This window comes from Vombatus ursinus, unplaced genomic scaffold, assembly GCF_900497805.2.
Source record: "Vombatus ursinus unplaced genomic scaffold, bare-nosed wombat genome assembly UNPS02009173.1, whole genome shotgun sequence".
In the NCBI taxonomy this organism is placed as follows: Eukaryota; Metazoa; Chordata; class Mammalia; order Diprotodontia; family Vombatidae; genus Vombatus; species Vombatus ursinus.
The window spans coordinates 9915936-9936487 of NW_020948951.1; the positions used below are offsets into that span (position 1 = coordinate 9915936).

The 20552-nt window shown below is 39.1% G+C and overlaps 1 protein-coding gene across 1 annotated transcript in view; it reads right to left on the reverse strand.

Annotated features, from left to right (window-relative positions):
* The window catches only part of SUGP1 (SURP and G-patch domain containing 1), a 47569-nt gene that overhangs the window by 5789 nt on the left and 21228 nt on the right, over positions 1 to 20552 (reverse strand). The window contains exons 8-10 of the mRNA XM_027850816.1: positions 18869 to 19236; positions 6741 to 6847; positions 5548 to 5725 (exon numbers count right to left, since the gene is read on the reverse strand). Of these exons, the coding sequence (XP_027706617.1) occupies positions 5548 to 5725; positions 6741 to 6847; positions 18869 to 19236 (653 nt within the window). The remainder of the gene's footprint in view (positions 1 to 5547; positions 5726 to 6740; positions 6848 to 18868; positions 19237 to 20552) is intronic.

Genomic DNA, 20552 nt, shown 5'->3' on the forward strand with positions numbered 1-20552 from the left:
TACTGTGCCACCAGGTTATTTCCACATCTTAATTACCAGCTTTGCTGATGTACTGCAACAAATTCTACCAAAGGAAAGATCTCCAACAGATTCACTTAGCAGTTAATACATGCAATAAAGATGAGACTAGAAGACAGGAAAAGTGTGTTTTCAAACCTGCTCTGTCACTAACTATACTAAGCTATGTGATCTTTACGAGTCCCCTTCCCTTCCTGATTTCTAAGACAATTAGGCTGCACGTCAATAGTGCTAGAGTCAGGAAGACCTGGGCTCAAAATCTGTCTCAAAATCTGACCTTTATACCATATCACACCTATCAGATTGGCCAACATGACAAAACAGGAAAATGATAAAAGTTGGAGAAGATGTGGGAAAACTGGAACACTAATGCATTGTTGGTAGAGTTGTAAAATAATCCAACCATTTTGGAGAACAATTTGGAACTATGCCCAAAGGGGTATAAAAATGTGCATACCCTTTGACCCAGCAATAGCACTTCTAGGGCTATATCCCAAAGAGATCATACAAGTGGGAAAAGGACCCACATGTACAAAAATATTCATAGCAACTCTTTTTGTGGTGGCAAAGAACTGGAAATGGAGAGGATGCCCATCAATTGGGGAATGGCTGAGCAAGTTGAGGTATATGAATGTGATGGAATACTATTGGGCTATAAGAAATGATGCACAGGCTGACTTCAGAAAAACCTGGAAAGACTTGTATGGTCTGATGCTGAGTGAAGTGAGCAGAACCAAGAAAACGCTGTACACAATAACAGCCACATTGTGTGATGACTAATATTGATAAACTTGACCCTTCTCAGAAATACAAGGATCTAAGACATCTCCAGAGACCTCATGATGGAAAATGCTATGCACATCCAAAGAAAGAACTATGGAAGTTAAATTGCTATTTTTTTTCCTCTTTTGTTGAGTTTTGTTTCCTCTTTGCGATGGTTCCTCCTATTGGTTTTAATTTTTACTTACAACATCACTAATGTGAAAATATGTTTAATAAGAATGTAAATGTATAGCCTATATCAGATTGTGCACCATCTTGGGGAGGGTAGTGGGGAGGAAAGGGGAGAAGAATTTTAAACTCAAAAGCATATGGAAGTGATTATTGATAAATCAAAATAAATTAATAAAAATAAACAAAAAAAAATCTGACCTTTACTAGCTGTGTGACCCTAGGCAAGTCACTTAACTTCTCTCTACCTCACTTGTTTTAAGGATCAAATAAGGTAAAATATGTATACTGCTCTGCAAACCTTCAGGGGTTTATATAAATGCTAAGCTATTATTTCCCATTTGTAAAATAAGGAAAGTTAGAATATATTATCTCTAAGGTTCCTTCTGCCTCTAATATTTGAGGACTTAATATTTTCTTTTGGTACGGAATTTGTAAAAGGTGTTCATATTGAATGCTGAACATATTCTCAATAATAATAATAATATTAGCTAGTATTTATATAGCACCTTAAGGTTTGAAAAGCACTTTACAATTTATTATCTCATTTGATCCTTATAACCCTGGGAGGTAGGTGCTATTATGATTCCAATTTTATAAATGAAGAAACTGAGGTAGGAAAAGGTTAATTGTATTTTCCAAAGTCACACAGCTATTAAGTGACTGACACTTGATTTGTACTCAGGTTTTTCCTTTTTTCTTTTTTTAAAATCTCTTTTCCCTCAATTACATGTAAAGACAATTTTTAACATATCTTATTTTTATTTTGAGTTCCAATTTTTCTCCCTCTCTCCCTCATCTCCCCCCTCCCTGAGACAGTAAGCAATTTGATACAGGTTCAATCATGAAAAACATGTCACCATATTAGTTATATTGTGAAAGAAAACACACTCAGAGAAAAAAAAACACAAAAAAATAAAGTGAAAAATAGTATGCTTCGATCTGCATCCAGACTCCATTAGTTCTCTCTTTAGAGGTGCAAAGCATTTTTCATCATGAGTCCTTTGGAATTGTCTTGGACCACTGTATTGCTGAGAAGAGCTAAGTCACGCACAGCTGATCATCGCACAGTTTATTGCTTGAATTCAGGTTTTTCTGACTCCAGGTCTGCGGCTCTATCTATTGGGCCACCCAGCTGCCTCTAATCAAACCCGATATAATCAATAAGCATTTATCAAGTGACTACTAGTCATTTAACAGTGCCAGACACTGGGAAAATAAAGACAAAAGTAATACTTCCTTCCTTCAAAGATCTTATATTCTGACAGTATGGACAACATGCACATATACAGTTTTATACAAAATGGACATATGGTAACCTTGGGAAAGACAGCTCCAGCAGCTGAGCAGGAGCTGAAGAACAGGGATCTGAGGAAGAGGAAATGCATTCCATGCATAGAAGATAATAAGAGCAAAGGCATAGAGATGGGAGACAGAGTGAGTGTGAGGACTGGTAAGAAAGTTAATTGGACTGGACAGTGAGATGAGTGAAGAGGAGTAGTGTGCAATAAGGCTGGAAAGGTGGGACAGTATGAGGATATGAAGAGCTTGAAAAGCCAAACAGAGAAGTTGATATTTGATCCTGGAGGTAACAGAGTGTCTTGGGATCTGATGAGTAGGAGGCACACATGATCAGACCTGCAGTTCAGAAAAGATGCTTTTGATAGCTCTTATGGAGAATGTACCGGATGTAAGTAGACCAAGCAAGAAACTACTGCAATGGTTCAGGCAAGATGGTGAGGGCCAGAACTAGAGCAGGAGGGGCAGTGAGTAGAGAGAAAGCAACATACGTTGAGAGATGAGGTGGAATGACAAGAATTAGCAACTGAAGATGAATGTGAATGGAAGGATATTTTTTTAAACAAAAATCTTTTTGGTTCCTGGCTGGTTAAGGCAATAAAAAGTGAAAAGGCTGAGGTAGGAGACAAAGTATAAAGTGCTATCAGATGAAGATCTCAAACCGTGCTGGTACCATAGACTCTGATGCACAAAGGAATGAGTATCACCTCCCTTCAAAGACATGACTTTCAGCTGTGACATTATGTTTCTGGGAAATTACTGTGTGAACTACTGCCCTAAACTGGTTTAGATAAGTAATTCAGGTATTTCTTTACAACTCATTTCTGCTGTAAGATGACAAGGGCCCTGCTGTTGAATGGCTCCACTAACCTGGGCATTAACAGCTATGAAACACTCTTTAAGAAAAAAAAAGCAATTTAAGAGACTCAAAATTGGACTGTACTTACTTTACTTGTGTAAAGAATGTTCCCCCTGAGGAAAATGTATGCTTCTTGAAAACCAGGACAGTTTTTTTGTTTTGTCTTTGCATCCCCAGTGCCTGGCATAGTGACCCATACATACTGTGGGTTCATGGAATCCAATAATGCTTTACAATTTACCAAGCTCTCTCTTCACAATGGTCTTATGAAATAGGGCCAATATTATTATCCCTATTTTATACAGGAAAACCAGGCTTGGAAAAGTGAATCGACCTACTCAAAGTCACCACATCACAGCTTAGGCACAAACCTACAATTTAAGACTCCTAGTCTGGGGTCCTTTCCATTTTATCCACTGCCTTTTAAGACCACATTATGTTATATTCAAATACTGTCACTACAGAATATTTACCCTCTCTAGAACTAGGTACTAATTTCCTTTCTTGTCATCCCCCATAATCCAATACTTCCTACCAAGTTGTCAGTGTTTGCAAATGTAATTTAACCATTATTTTTCTTTACATCTGCAAAATATTCCAAATAACTATTTCTTAAGTAGAGGCAGCAAGAGACAGTGGATAAAAAAAAGGAATCAAATAGATTTAGGTTCAAGTACCACCTCTCATACTAGGTGACACTGGGCAAGGTACTTAACCTCTCACTGCACCAGGCAACTCTTGAAGACTATAAATTTCAAAGCAGTTGCTAATCTGAATTGATAAAGGAAGTTTTCTAAACTGATGAGATAATCATTTCAACGCTCCAAATTCCTTCCATATATAAACAGATTTCCATTTTATCCAGTTGTGCCTACAGCACTGAATATAAGGAAACAATTCCTAAAGTAAGAGCTGTCCCAAAGTGGAATGGAAGTAGTAAGCAGTATTCTCCCCAACTCTCCATCTCTAGAAATCTTCAAGGAGAGACTGGATGAATACTTATTAGTGATGTTGTAGAAGGACTCCTATTTCAATTAGACAAGATTTGAGTAGGTGATCTTTGAAATCCTCTTCAACTCTGAGACTTATGTAAACTTGAGTGTTCTCTTGAGTTCCTGAAAATGAGATTCTATCTGCCAGCTTTCTTCATCTTTCTCCTCTGGGCAGGGATCTCTATCCCTGGGCATTTTTAGTCTGGTCCTCAAAACCAGCAACACTTTCAAAGGCAGACTGGTTCCCACATGGTGTGTGGTTACTCTTCAACATATCTATTTAGTTCTTTGTACCAAAGCCTACTTTGTACTTCTGATGTTCAGAATCATGAGGGATCCCAAGAAGACACAGCCCACTCTTATAATCACTGTAATGGGATGAATGAGAAACCTCCAGCTGAATGAAGTCCAGGTAAGACTAGGAGGAGGAGCCAGGATATGCATGTCCCAGTTTAAAATTCACATGCACCTGTGAGGTCACTAAGTCCAACAAACTAAAATTCTTTAATCTGGTTCACCTCTTCACATCATGACTGGGACACACCTAGAGCTTCTGACTCCTTGCAGTGACTCTGTTTCCCCTTTAAACACTGCCACTCAACTCTGGTCCACCAGTTTCTCTGCCTCATTTGATCCTGATTTTTGTACTTATTTTCTCACTTCCACCCACAAAGACAGCCCTTTTCACCACCCCTTTTCCCTGCTCCCTACACTTAGTTTCATTCCAATAAGCACAAGACCCCTTCTAAGTCATGGTCCTTGCAGAGCTAAGACCTCTGAGGGGCAATACACCTGCCTCATATCGGGGAACTCCCCATGCCTACCAGCCCTATTTGTTCTACACTGAAGCTGCTTAAAGTCAGGAAAGTGGGAAGATGTCTTGTCCCGATACCAACAGCCATTGCTTGGTTGTGGTATCTTGTGGACTCTGTTCTCCTGTTCCAGATCTTGACACAGAGTTCTCAGTCGAGGAATCTCAGTATTAGAAGGTGATGTCTTGGAGTTCAATCTCCTGCCTGATGCATTAACTCCCCACAATAATATCCTCTTTAAGTGATAATCTAGCCACAAGAACAGCATCAGAGAGTTTACAACGTCACGTGGCAGCCCTTTCTGTTCCTGGACTGTCCTAATTGGGAAGTGTGTCTCTATACCGAGTTGAAATAAGCATCCCTGGAATTTCACACACTAGCACCTTGGAGACTAAGTAGAATAAACCTTCTCTCTCTACCTCAGGACAACCCTCAGATATTTGAAAGACAGGAACCAGATCACTTCAAGTCTTCTTTTCTTCAGACTAGACATTCCCAAGTTGTATCCAAACCTTCAAGGTTCCCTTTTCCTTTGCACCAGGATCAAAGCCTACCTGCCCCAAATCGTGTGAATGGTACCTAGGCCAAACCTATACCTCTGTGATCATGGACCTACCTCGTGTCTTATCCATCTCCATGCGACGAAGTTGGTGCTCCCACGTTCCCAGCTCATTGTCCACCTCCTCGTCACTATCGTAGTCATGCTGGTGTTGCTGGACTGCCTTCTCCCACATAAGCTGCATGTCCTGCATGGCCCGCTTGTGCTTCATAATCATGTCATACATCTGCTGCATCTGGGGAGAGATAACATTAGGTTCTAGCAAGTGCCTATGATAAGTAAAGTTCCATCACTTGCCAGGCTAACTGGCTAAGCTACTACATGATTAATAATTAGAGAAAATAAGAAATTGGATAACATCCTCCAACACACTAAGGTCAGCATCTGAAAACTGGTTTTGTTATGGGTCATTCACAACCCATCTTCCCAGCACCACCCTAGAATTGAAGTAGATACCAAGACCCTACCCCATGGCCCTAATACAGAAAGTGATGACAATTTCTTCCCTATTTATTAGCAGGAATGAGGGGACCAAAATCTAAACCTCAATTTTAGTTCTCAACTGCTAGGTGAGTCGCCTTTCTTCTCTCAACCTTCATTTCCTTATTTGTAAACAGAGACAATCATCCTGCTCCTGACTACCCTATAGAGTGATGAAAATCAAAGCTAGAACATTTAGCAGCTACCCTTCCTAACTAAGGCACTGGATCTGATTACCTCAAGTTCCAAAAAGAGCTCCCTACTGATCAGTGCTCCCAGGGAACTGCAGCCAGCCAACATCCTCAGTCCTTGTTTTAACACTCTTGATCCAGGCTGTTCCTCAGGGAAGACTCGGGCAGGGGTGGGGAGCCTGTGGCCTCAAGGCCACATATGTGGTCCTCTAAGTCCTTGGCTGTGGCCTTTTGACCAAGTCCAAGTTTTACAGACCAGATTCTTTAATTAAGGGGATTTGTTCTGTGAAGTTTGGATTCAGTCAAAAGGCCACTTTTGAGGACCTAGATTACATTTTGGGTTACATTTGGCCTTGAGGTCATAGGTTTCTCAACCCTGGACTAGGGTTTTCCTCCTAACCATGGCAACTATGGACAAAGAAATACAGCTGTGGATTTAGAACTGAGGAGAAGTCCAATTGAGGTTCTGCATGTCAAGAATTTTGTAAACCCTGAAGTGGGGGAAAAATGTCAGCTGGTACTGTTATCAGAATAATCCACATGCACGGAGAGGTGACTCAGTTCCCCTTCCAGGCTTACCTCCTGTTGTTCCTTCAGTTGCTTCTTCTGGGCATCAGAGAGCTCTGTCACCCCTACAAGGCCAACAGGTTTTCCTTTCTCATAACCAAGCCCTTTAAGGTCCTGAACTGTAAGAGAAGACATTGAGATAGTCACCTAGAAAGGTACTCAATTACTCTTCAAGGCAGAGGAAGACATGACCCAGGTAACAATAATTTCAAGTGGGTAAAGGCACCACTTGATTCTCTCAGCACACTGGACCAAGAGCTCAAATAGGGGTCTGAGCCATGACGGCACCACAGACTAGTTGTGGGAACTTGGGCACAATCACTTAACATTAATGAGCTTTCATTTTTTCACGAGCTACTTCACAAGTTTGAGGGGAGACTCAAATGAAAGAATATCTAAAACCAAAACATACGTCTAAATTATTATTTTCTTAATGCCTCCTTATCTAGGTATCCCATATGACATAAGTATATTCAGAAAAAGGTCAGTCAATAAACATTTATTAAGCCTCTAATACAGGCCAGGGACTATGCTAAGCACTATAAAGAAAGGCAAAAAAGTCTTTGCTCTTAAGGAGCTCACAGGGTAACAAAGCCAGATGAAAACAAAGTTGAGGGGAGGGAGAGGAGAAAAAGCACCAGAAATCTCTGCCAAGGCTAATACTAGCTGGAAAACAAAAATGTACTGTTGTGAGCACATTACTCCACTCCTCAAAGCCTTTTATTGCCAAGTGAATAAAATCTGTACAGCTTAGCCTGGCATCCAAGGACATACACTATGTGATTCAAACCTATCTTTGCAGTCTTCTTGCGCCATTCCCCTTCATACAGTCCAGGCTCCTGCCAAATTAGATTTTATACACCTCCCCAAAATGTCACTTAGTCTCTGTACTTTTATATACACAAAAGTTGCAACTAGGGTAGGGTGATCAGAGGTTTGCCCCAAGGAGTTAGATTTAGAAAACGTCAAGCACACCACTTCAGCGGAGATTTCTTCTTTCCTGGTCCTTGGCTTTGCACCGATCTAGAAGGGAACCCTTCCTTATGTAAATCACAGCATTCTGCATTCTTCTTACACAACTGTCATGTTTTAATCTGTACTATAGCTACTTATTGTCTTTAGCTTCCTCATAAGCCAGTAAACACACCTAAGGCCAGGGTCAGTTTGATTTGCCTTTCCACCCCACTCCCACAAGGCCCAGAATGGTGAATTACATAATAAACACTTCATAAATGTTTACTGAATGAAAGAGAAGCAATACATACTGGAAAGAGTCAGTCAGTCAATAATCATTTATTAAGAACCTACAATGTGCCAAGCACAGTACTAAGTTCTCAGTATACAAAAAGAGGCAAAAGACAGTCCTTACTCCTTATGGAGCTCACCTCAATAGGGAAGACAATAAGCAATCAAATACAAACAATCCATGTTACAGGATAAATGGGAAATAATTAAAAGAGGGAAGGCACTAGAATAAAGAAAGATTGGTGTGGCCTCAGACACTTGACACTTACTAGCTGTGTGACCCTGGGCAAGTCACTTAACCCCAACTGCCTCACCAAAAAAAAAAAAAAGGAGGGGGGGGTTAGGAAAGGCTTCCTATAGAAGATGGCATTATATCTGCAACTCAAAGGAACCCAATAGGCAGAGCTTATGGGGGGGAGAGGGGGAGAAAGAGAGAGAGGGAGATATATATATATATCTCAAGCTCTAGTATAGGGGATAGCCAGAGAAAATATCCAGAGCCAAGAAGTGGAGTGTGGTATTCTGTGAACACCAAGGAGGCTATTGTCACTGGATCAAAGAGTATATGGCAGAGAGTAAGAACACTGGAAAGGTAATAAAGGATTAGGTTAAGAAGGGTTTTTAATACTAAACAGAGGATTTTGTATTTGATCCTGGAGATGATAGGGAGCCACTGGAGTTAATTGAGTTGGGGGGACGGTTAACATGTTGGGACCTGTGCTTTTAGGAAGGTCACTTTGGCAGCTGAATGGAGGATGGACTGGAGATAAACGAAGCAGTCAGACCCCCAGTAGGCTATGCTAAAGTTCAGGAGCGAGGTGATGAGTCCAAGGGACTAGAAAGATGGTACTGCCCTCTTTATAGCCTGGGGCGGGGGGGGGGGGGATAGATTAGAGGGAAAGGTAATGAGTTTGGTTTTGGAAGATGTTGAGTTTAAGATATCTATGGGCCATTCAGTTTGAGATGACTAAAAGGCAGCTGTATATAAAAAATTAGAGATCAGCAGAGAGACTGGGGCAGGACAGGTGGCATTATAAGCTCTTTAATATCTAAATTGTTTTTATCTTCATTCTATGTAGAGGTGGGGGTCTACAGGAAGTAGAATATTACATATACTGTCAGACTTGGTATAATATTTATATAACCAACTTGAAATGCTGGTTACTTTGCTGAACCGTGTTTTCTCTCTGTCTTTTTTTAAATAAGGAGTCAGCAAACTACAGCCTACAGTAGGTCTAATCCAGCTCACTGCTTGTTTTTGTCTGGCCCACAAAGAATGGTTTTTACATTTTTAAATGGCTGAAAAAAATTAAGATACTGAAGATATGAAATTAAGATACGAAGATATGAAATTCAAATTTAAGCATCCATAAATAGTTTTATTGAAACAGAGCTACACTAATTCATTTATATATTGTCAATGCAGAGTTGAATAGTTATGAAAGAGATCCTATGTGGCACTCTCATAGTTTACACTGCTACTTAGTGCACTACAAACTGAAGTAATGCAGTTATAACGTGCAGTAATGTGCCACAAGTATTGCCATATTGTGGTATTTTTTTTTTTTTTATTATCAATGCATACCCATAATGTTAAACCAAGAAAAGAGAAAAAAGTTTTATTATGATTTTTTGAGCTCAGGGCTGAAACTGAAATTTCTCTAAATAGGAAATAACACTCTCAAACACTAACATGAAACACTGAAGGGCTTTGGAAATTAGCTTTTGCTGCAGACTTAATAATTCTTAATAAATCCAACCTAAAATTACAGGACAAAACAACGCTTATATGTAAAACTTGTATTACAATAAAATCAATTTGATGACCATATTGTCAGAATCACAAGTCATGTCAAACTGGTTTATCTACTTCCTGTGTAGTCAAAAGTCAAAACAGGAAGGGAGATCTCTATTCTCACAAACTGAAGCAGACATTTTCCAAGCTCAAGGGCCAGTTCTGGCAGCATTTTTTTCAGACCTCAATGCAAGTGCAAAAGAAATTTCCATATTTCTAAGTCCACTTGACTGTGCAATTGAGGAGCTTCTATCTAACCTTCAATTGGAAGTGATTAATCTACAATGTAAGGAGACTTGCTAAAAGACAAATATGAAGAGAAGGATCTGAAAATTTCATGTCTTCAAGGTGATGAATATGCTCAAAATCATATGCTGTAGACTGGTATCAGTATTGGCAATACCTGTGTGAGAGGGCATTTTCAAAGCTGAAATATCTAAAATCTCATTAGAGACCACTATTAACAAAAATTATACTCAATTATTATTTTAACTTCATTAATAAAAATGTAGAAATTTATTTTCTTCTTGCTATATATATAAGCACCTACATAATATCCTTGACTTTGCCTCTTGGTCTACAAAACCTAAAATACTTACCATCTGGCCCTTTACAGAAAAAGTCTAACAACTTCTGTTATAAAGGGTCATTCATTGGGCAGGGGAGGTGGGGAGGGATATATTCAGAAATGAAATTGATTTGAAAACAAAATATATGTGAAAAATTAAAACCAAAAACAAAATCTAAGTTAATGAGCTCCCTTTGTGTCAATATCAGTCCTCCTACACAACACCTCTTTTTTCTTCATTAGGATTGTGCTTTTGTCTTTAGAATTTCATTCTTGATAACTTACCATTTTTCCTGGAGTGACGTTCCATATTAAACTCAAACCTAACCTTTTCCTGAACTCTTTGAAATCAACTTTCCCAAAAATCTAGGGGGCAAATCAAAATCTGCTTGGCTTTCATCTCATTAATTTCTAATCAACCTATCAACAAGTATTTATTAAGTGCCTACTATGAGCCAGGCACTGCTAGGCACTAGGGATTTAAGAACAAAAATTAAACAATCTCTACTAGCAGAGACCCTAACAAGAGACTCTTCAGGTCTGTTCAAAAGTCATACTCCACTACATTTCAGGATACCTAAGAGGTCAAGTTATGATCCTGCATTAGGATCTCCAGGTCACTTCATTTATTAATCATATTTTGGGATCTAAATATAGTTATCTGAAATCTTGGGTTTGTCTGGGGGTTTTTTTTAATGGGTTTTTTTGGCAGGCTCCTTTCTTGGATATCAACTTTATCCGAACTTTTCCTTAAAAATCAATCATATTTTGTCAATTTTGCCTCAATTGAATTCATCCTCTTTCTATTTCTAACGGTATTCTCCTAGTACAGGTCCTCCTTAACAGCTTTTTGAACTACTGCAGAAACTTGCTACACCCTTCTCCCTACCTTCCTTCTCTTTCCCATGCCAATGCATCCTGTTAATGGTGCTATATTCATTTTTGTCATGAACAGAATGATCATATCATCATTTGCTCAGGATTATAAACTGGCTAACAAGAAAAACTCAGCCTGACATTCAAGGTATTCTATGACTTTGTACTTCCTACCCTTTTTAGGCTGACTGAAAACTATTCTCCATTCCTTAAACAATGCCAGCACCTTCCTGTTTGGGCCACTCTAACCAGTCACATAGCTTTTCAATTCAATGGCTGTTTCAATATAATTGCTCTGGATAGGCCATATCTCAAGTAGCACATTCAGTTCTAGTACCATATTTTTGGAAAAGCAGACAGGTTGCAGCAAGTTAAAAAAAAAAACAATCAGGAAGGCTAAAAGGAATAAAGAACATGCCATCTGAGAATGAGATGATGGAATTGGGAAAATTTAACCTGAAGATATTTGAGAGAGGCGAAGAAAGAGCTTAATAATGACCTTCAAACATATGAAAGACTGTCAATACAGAAGAGATTTTTTTTTCTGTTCTGCCTCAGTGAACAGAAAAAGCAAAGTAAAAAAAAAAAAGACAAATTTAGGCTTGATGGGAAAATTTCCTAGTTTTTTGAGGAGAGAGGGAGGATCTAGACCAGTGATTTCATTGGGAAAAGGAATTCCTGATAAGGAATCTCCCTCAAACAATGAAGATCAGCAACTATTCTGTAATTTATACTTTTAGTTGCCTGAGTCTCTGCAAAGTTAAGTGCCTTAACTTTGATCACACAAGTATGCGTGAGAGGCAGAATGTGAAAACAGTTTTTCCTGATTCTGAGTCTAGCTCTCTAGCCATTATATCAACTGCCTGTATGCTCACAAAAATGAAAATTCCTAAAAACCAAACCTGTCCTAAAGTGGTATTTGTCTGCCTTAGTATGTGTTGAGCTCTCTCTTATTATGGGGAGACTCAAGAAAAAGCTGGATAACCACTTGTCTCAGCGACATCATAAAAGGGATTCTGATTCAAGTACAGGTTGAACTAGAAAAAATCATGAAACTATATTGATTGGGTCCACTACAAACTGGCAATCAAATCTCAACTGGGTCCTCACTGCAACCAAGGCAATCATTCTCCTCCTCCATAATTGATCAATCTATCAGAGCTGCTCTTCCAAACCTCCTTGTCTCTTAAGCCTCCCATGGCACCCTCCCACTCCCAACCCCTATCATCTCTGCTGAGGACCTTGTCTCATGCTTTACCAAAAAAAATGAGGCCACTGGCTGACAGCTCTCACTTCTTCCCTCTTCCTCATTTCACTCAGATGTCTTCCCCTACTCTCTCATGAAGAGGTGGCTCTTCTCTTTGCCAAAGCCAACTCCTCTTCTTGTACTTTCTCCTTCACAATCACTTTCTTCTCCTTGATACTCTCTTCTCTCTAGGCTTTTGGGGTGCCACTCCCTCCTGATTCTCCTATCCGACAGCTTCTTCTCAGTCTCCTTTATTGGATCTTCATCCAGGTCATGCTCACTAAGAGTGGGTATCTCACAAAACTCTGTCCTGGGCCCTCTTCTCTTCGTCCTCTATACTATTTCATTCAGTGAGCTCATAAACATGCATGGATTCAATTATATCTATACTAACAATCCTCAAACATAACTTTTCTGCTGGCCTCCAGTCTCTATTAGACATCTCATAGTGAATGTCTAGTAGACAACTTAACCTCAATATGTCTAAAACTGAACTCATTACCTTTTCCCCCAAACCCTTCCCCATTCCAAATTTCCCTGTTACTGTCCAAGGTACCACCATCTTTCCAGTCCCCCATGCTTACAACCTAGGTGACATCCTTCGCTCCTCACTATCTCTCACCTACATATCTAATCTCTTGCCAAGATCTGTTGATTTCACCTTTGCAACATTTCTGGAATATGACCCTTTATCCCCTCTGATACTGTCACCACCATGGTGCAGGGCCTTCATCTCCTGACACTTTAGCCTGCTTGTTGGTCTGCCTGCCACAAGTGTCTCCTCACTCCAAGCCATCCTCTACTGAGCCAACAAAGTGATTTTCTTAAGTACAGGTCTGACCTCGTCACCCCCCACTACTTAATAAACTTCAGGATCAAATATAAAATCCTCTGCCTGGTATTCAAAACCCTTCATTACCTATTCCCACCATCTACTTTTCTACCTTTACTCTCTGACACAGTCTTTGATCTAGTGACACTGGCCTCTTTGCTGTTCCTTGAAAGACACACTCATTTCTTGACTCCAGGCATTTTCTCTGGCTTGTTCCATGCCTAGAATGCTCTCCCCTCCTCAGTTCTACCTCTTGGCTTCTATCTTCTAAAGTTCCAACTAAAATCCCACCTTCTATAGGAAGCCTTTCCTAATCCCCTCTTAATTCTAGTGCCTTTTCTCTGTTGATTATTTACTATTTATCCTGAACATAGCTTTTTTTGTCCAATTGTTTGCATACTGTCTCTCCCATTAGGTTGTGAGCTCCATGAGGGCAGAGACTGTCCCTTGCCTTTCTTTGTATCCTTAGCACTGAGAATAATCTGGCACATAGCAGGAGCTTAATACTTACTGACTATTGATCTAATCCTCTCTTGTCTTCACCAGCAGACAGCCCTATTATTATTACATTCCACTCTCTTATGTTAAATTTTTCCCTTATCTATTGGCTCCTTCAAAGTTGTCTAGAAACATCTCCAAGTCTTCCCCACTATTTAGAAAAAAGCTCTTACTCCAATCTCCAGAGGTTATCAGGCCACATTTCTGGGTCATTTCTTAGGGAAGGGGATGCCTTCTTATTTCTCTTTTGGAGCCAAGCTTGGTCATTATGATGATGTAGCATTCAGTTTCAGTCCTATATAGAAATCTGGGAATCATCTGCATAGAGATGATAACTGAACCCTTTGGACCTGATGATCTCACTGACTGAGATAGTATAGAGCAGCGGTTCTTAACCTGGGATTCTGGGTTTGTTTCTTTTTTTTAATAGCTACTATTTCAGTGTCATTGGAAACCAATTTGTAATACTGTGTATTTTAAGCAGCACTCTCCAGCCACCGATTGCAATGGGATACCAGCTGGGAATACTAAGGGCTATTATAGGCATCCTGGAGACCTCTCTTGTTCCAGGTTCTTGAAGGCATTTCTCTCAGTCCCTGATGTTTTTTTCCCCAACACTGTGATTGATTCCTTTTTGAAGCAGTTAGGTGGTACAGTGGACAGAGTTCAGGGTGTCAGGAAAAACCTGAGTTCAAATCCAGCCTCAGATGTTTAATAGCTGTGTGGCCTTGGACAAGTTACTTAAACTCTGCTTCAGTTTTCTTAATTCTAAAATGGGGATAATAATAGCACCCATTCACAGGGTTGTTGTAAGGATCAAATGAGATAGGTATCAACACCTATATAACAATATAGCTACTCTATGATCATTGCTATATTGTATATTATATTATTACATATCACATTCATTGCATAGTTGTGTGTTGTATCTTCCCTGCTAGGCTAAATGTCCACAAAACCAGAAGCCATGTCTTAAATATTTTTCTATCTCCTTCAAGTCTCTACCTAGCATAATACTCTGCATGTGTTACATACTTAATAGACGTTTAAATTATCTAAAACTTTTAGACCCAAAACCATGACTTCACTCTTAAAACCCATTAAAAATTTTTGTGATGGCATAGAGTAAATGTATCATTGCTCACAGCATAATCATAGAATCTTTGACCCTAGAGTTGGAACAGATCTTAGCAGTGTTATCTAGTCCAGCGTTTTCAAACCCAAATTATGCTGAAGACTGGTGAAATATTAAAATTCTGTACTGTGGACTGCCTTACTAGGCAGGAAACAAGGAAAAGACAGGAGCAGGGTATAAGCAATAGAGGGAGGAGGAATTGGAATTGTTTTCTAACATTCTTAGGTTTTAAGAAGGACCTTCAGGAGTAATGTATTGTTGTCTATTCCCCAACTGACAAACTGTCAAAGGATATGAAAAATCAGTTCTCAAAAGAAGAAATCTAAAATAACTATGATCATGTGAAAAAAATGTTCCAAACTACTAATAACTAGAGAATTGCAAATTTAAGTAACTCTGAGGTTCAACCTCATGCCCATCTGATTGCCAAAGCTGACGAAAAATGACAAATATTGGGAAAACAGGCACATTAATATACTGCTGGTTAAGCTAAGAATTGATAGACATTCAGAAAAGCAATTTAGAATTATGACCTCTAAAGTTATTAAACTGTGCATGCCCTCTGACCCAAAAAGGTCACTATACTCCTAAAGAGATCAAAGAATAAGGAAAAGAATCCATATGTATATAGCAGCTCTTTTTCTGGAGGCAAAGAATCAATTAATCAATAAACATTTATTAAGTGTCTATTATACACCTGGCACTGTGCTAAATACCAGAACTAAGGGGCTGTTTATCTATTAGACAAAGACTAGATTATGGTATATAAGTGTAATGGAATACTACTGTGCTGTAAAAAATGACAAAAAGTATAGTTTTAGAGAAACCTGGACAAATGTATGAATTGATGCAGCGTGAAAATGAGCAGAACCAGGAGAACAATTTATACTATAACAGTATAAAAATGAACAACTCTGAAAGACTATTTCAGAGGGATGATAGTTAAGAATGTCACCCATCTCCCGAGGGATGATGATCAGAATGAGACAAAAATTTAGAAGAAATTTTTGTCTCATTCTCTTATAGCCAATGTGAGATTTTGTTTTGCTTAACTATGTGTATTTTCAAAACAAGTTTTTACTGGTGTCTTTTTTTTTTAACATAATCATAGTTTTCCCCAGTATCCCCTTCCCCTCTTCCTCCTAAACAGCCATTTTATAAAACAAATAAAAAATTTTAAAGACAAAAAAGAAGGAAAAAAATCAGCATAACTGATTAGTACACTGAACAATTCTGAAACTATGGCAAAGTTCAACACTTGTGAATCTTCTACCTCTTTGGGGCAGGGTAGTGGCAGCTCTTCTTTTGAGCCCTGCTTGGTCTTTAGACTCTTTACATTCGTTACGAGAGGTTTGGGGTTTTGGGGAGGGGGAAGAGGGGGAGATGAGAGAGAGAGAAAATATATGCTTGTTAATTGAAAAAAAATTTTAATAAAAAAAATCACAACAGTATTGTGGTCTGGTAAAAATTTGCTATGGGCTGGCAGTTGTTAAAGAATAATACAGCCCAATTCATTGCCTGTAAGTGCTCCAATTTTTCCATGTATCTATTAATATGAGATCGCCTAACTTGAACACAATATATGAGATGATACTTAATATAACACAATATATGAGATGATACTTAATGGCTATGTAATCCTAATTAAGCCACTTAATCTCTGAGCCTTATTTGTCTTATCTGGATATAAAATTGGGAAAATTGTGACACTTAGCTCAGAAGGTTGTGAGGAACAAATGAGAAAATGACAAGGTGGTACAATGGTTAGAACTGTAGATTCGAAGTCATGAAGATCTAAGTTTAAGCCCAGGCTCAGACACTTACTAGGGTTTGTGATCTTAGGCAAATCACTTAACCCATCTGCTTCAGTTTCCTCACCTATAAAGTGGAGATAATAGCATCTACCTCCTAGAGTCACTGTGAGGATAAAATGAGTTATCTGTAAAGCACTTTGCAAACACTAGTATGCCACATAAATGCTAGTTAAAAAAATTTTAACGATGTTAAAAATTTCGAATCTTAAATACTAAATAAGCTCACAGGATTGTAATTGTAAAGCTGGAAGGTACCTAAAAGGAAATCTAGTCCAACTCTTTCATTTTATAGGTGAGGTAATTGAAGTATAGAGAAGATGTGACTTGCCCAAGGTCACACAGTAATAAATGGCAGTCAGAATACATGACTGGGTCATTTGACTCCCAAATCCAATGAACCATGATTCTAAATAAATGTGAATTGTTAATACCATAACTAGCACTATGATTCATATGAACTAGAAGGAAAGGATTTCCCATTCAAAGAGTTCCAGATTTCATACAATATACTGACAGTCTGATTGGGGCCCTTCTCTGATATGACTTCAAAAGGTGAACTCCAGGGCAGCTAGATGGCGCAGTGAATAGAGCACTGGCCCTGGTGTCAGGAGGACTTGAGTTCAAATCCAGCCTCAGACACCTAACACTTACTAGCTGTGTAACCCTGGGCAGGTCACTTAACCCCAACTGCCACACACACACACACACCCCCACACCCACACCCACACCCACACCCACACCCACACACACACACACACGGTGAACTCCAACTTGTTTTTTTATCACTCAAGTTTTTTACTTTCATCCAAATGGCCCCATAAGTCACACCTCAGCAATGAGAAGCTAATCAGAGAAGTTGCTGAGACCTAGGATAAAAACTGTGACAGTTCAGCTACGGCTTCTTTTGACAAAAAAATTTCACTCTTTTTCTTATGTGCCCTCTTTACTTCCTTCATCCCAGAAACAAAGTAAATTTCATGCTAATGAAGTCACTAAGCAGCTAAATTCTTAATTTATCTTTATAACACAAACTGGGAAAACAGATTTCAAAGACGTCTGAGAAAGGATAGGTAGGATTTTATGGCCTAAGATCCAAGAGGGCAAGTCAGTTCACAGAGGATAGAATGCTTTCAAGACTAAAATCCTGAAGATAAAACATTTCAAATAAGGAACAATAAATCACATTTGTATAGCGCTTTAAGATTCACAAAGTTCTTTTCTTCACAACAATCCTGCCAGTTTGATAGTGGGAACCAGATATTTGAGAATTGTCCCCAAGTCTTTCCTTCTCCAGAGTATACATCCCTAGTTCTCAAATTATATTTTTTCAATGTTCTCCTCACCTTGGCTCCCCCTACTCTCAACATGTTCTAGTTTGTCAGATTTCCCCCTACAACGTGGAACCTAGCACTAGATACAATTTTCCACTGAAGGTTTTTCCTCTCCCCATCATCAATTCAAAATCTGAGTAAAGAATTCAATGTACCATATTCTAGGCACTGATTGAATTCTCCAAGAAGTAAAATAACTGGCTCAGTCTCTGACACAGAGTTTTCATTTTGGGGAAGCAAACTAAGTGTAACAGCTAAGCACTACAACTAAAAACTGCAACAATGTCCGTATGCTGGTTTTCCTAATGCATCTTGCTAAATGCACACCAAGTCCCTTCTTTCCTTAACAAAGGAAGGATCAAACTGCTGGTCAGAGCTGTGATGAAGACCTGGAGTAGCTGAGCTCAGATGTTGACAGGTGCTTCTTTTGACCACCTCAGCTCCTAGAGGAAAACATCCTTCAGTGGTTGCTGGGGAAATACCCTAATGAACCAGAATACAACAGGATTTTCCATATAACCTAAGAAATGATACATTCAATACCCAAAATCATAAGATAAAAGTTTTATCTCCATCAGCATACAAGGAAAGCTAGATGCAAGGCTGCATCCAGAGCCACTGAACAGAAAGATTATAGGAGACAAACTTGTTGTGTGCTCCTATTTATAGATTTGCTTGACTCATAATATGCTGAAGATAATATGTAGTAAGAAAAAAAGTCCAATTAACCTAATTTGAATGTGATTGAGGTAGGGCTGGTAGAAGTGAGTTAGGTTTTTTAAATAAGCAATGGTTACTACCTGACAGAGGGGAAGGGGAGGCATCCACATCCTGCTGGACCATCTCAGGTGGAGGCAGTTCAACCTTCTCCTCTTCTGGGCCCCATCTGCTCTTCCTTTTCTTCTTGGTCGTAGCTGTAGCTGTAGCTGCAGCTGCAGCTGCAGCTGCAGCCACTGCCTTGCCAGGAGCTGGAGTGGTGGAAATGGTGGTGGAGGAGGAGGAAGGGGATGTAGATGAAGAGGAAGAAGGGGCCTCTGGAGGTGTCTTCCGTTTCAGACCAGGATCAGGTGTGGGGGTTGTACCTACAGAACTGGCCTTGGCTTTCCGGAACTCTTCCAGTTTCTGTCGGTAGTATTTATATCCTTTGCTATTCGGCTCATATAAAAACCTATAAAGTTGGATATATGTTTCTAACTAAGAAGACCAAACAATCTGGAATCAAGTCTACTACTGCTCTAGGGTATCAGTTACTTCCCAAAAAAGTAACTATTGCAAGTGTCTATGTAGGGCAACACTGGATGCTCTGGGATTATTTTAGGTCAATTCAAACACACAGAGCTTCTCTCAACTATTACTTCACCAATATACTGCCAATTTCAATTCGCACCAGACACTCAGATTCTGGATCATTAGCTGGCTGTAGTTCTGGTAGATAAAGATTACATCTGCTCAGAACAGCTACCCAAGAATATAACAACCATATCAGAGGGAAAGTACATATTTCCACCAAGAGCAGGCTTCAGAGTTCATGCGGACCAAAGAATATTTTCAAGGATTCATTTAAAAGCAAAAGTTCTTACTAACTGCTCTGAGTAAAAGGGTGAAAATCATTTTACAGCCCACATATTTAATAATGGTGGGGTAAAGGTGGGATGGTAGTGGTGAAAATCAGACACTGTCACAACTTTTATCATCAAACAAAACCCAACAAAAAGAACATTTTTGCCTCCCTCAATCCAATATCTAGAAAAAGTCTCCACCTAGATCCTGGCTAGGTTGCTTCAGCTGATAGCTTTGAAAGGAACACTATCTTTGTACTAGGAAATTCAGAATTTTATATAAAAAAACATCCAAAGTACTACTCTGACTCCTCATCGGGGTATGGCTGGAGGTGAACCTGAGTTCTTGAAGGCTATGCCAACACTACACAAGGACTAAGTAGGTCCTACCACGTTGGAGATGCTTATAATACAGACCCAGTAAAGGCCTATATATCTGTTTTCTGAGAACCAACCTAGCTAAGCTTAGAAAAGTTCAGAACCAAAAGACTGGCAATCAGGTGTGACTTTTCTTTGGCCAAACTAGGTCAGGAAACCAGCTCTTAAAGGTGTGGAGGGAAAGTGATTTGCAAACCTTAGGTGCTATGTAGACATGAATTAGATCCCCCGAAAGCTTTAAAGAAATTAATGGACCACAAAGCTTGAAATACAGACATTTGTCTTTAAAATGCCACTCAAAACAAACAATCCAAGTCTGGATATGAGTCAAAATGGTAACATTCAAAAATAACAAAATGGTTCATTATTAACTGATGAATTTAACTTTAAATCCATTGGGAGAGCAGGTTTAAAAAGTCCTCTTGAAAACAACTTTAAAAGTTGTAGGAGCTGCTTCTCAACAGAAGACAGTCAAATACTTTATACTAATGAGAATTTCTCAAAAAAGCAGATAAAGAATTTATCCAAGAGGCAGCACCACAAGGGA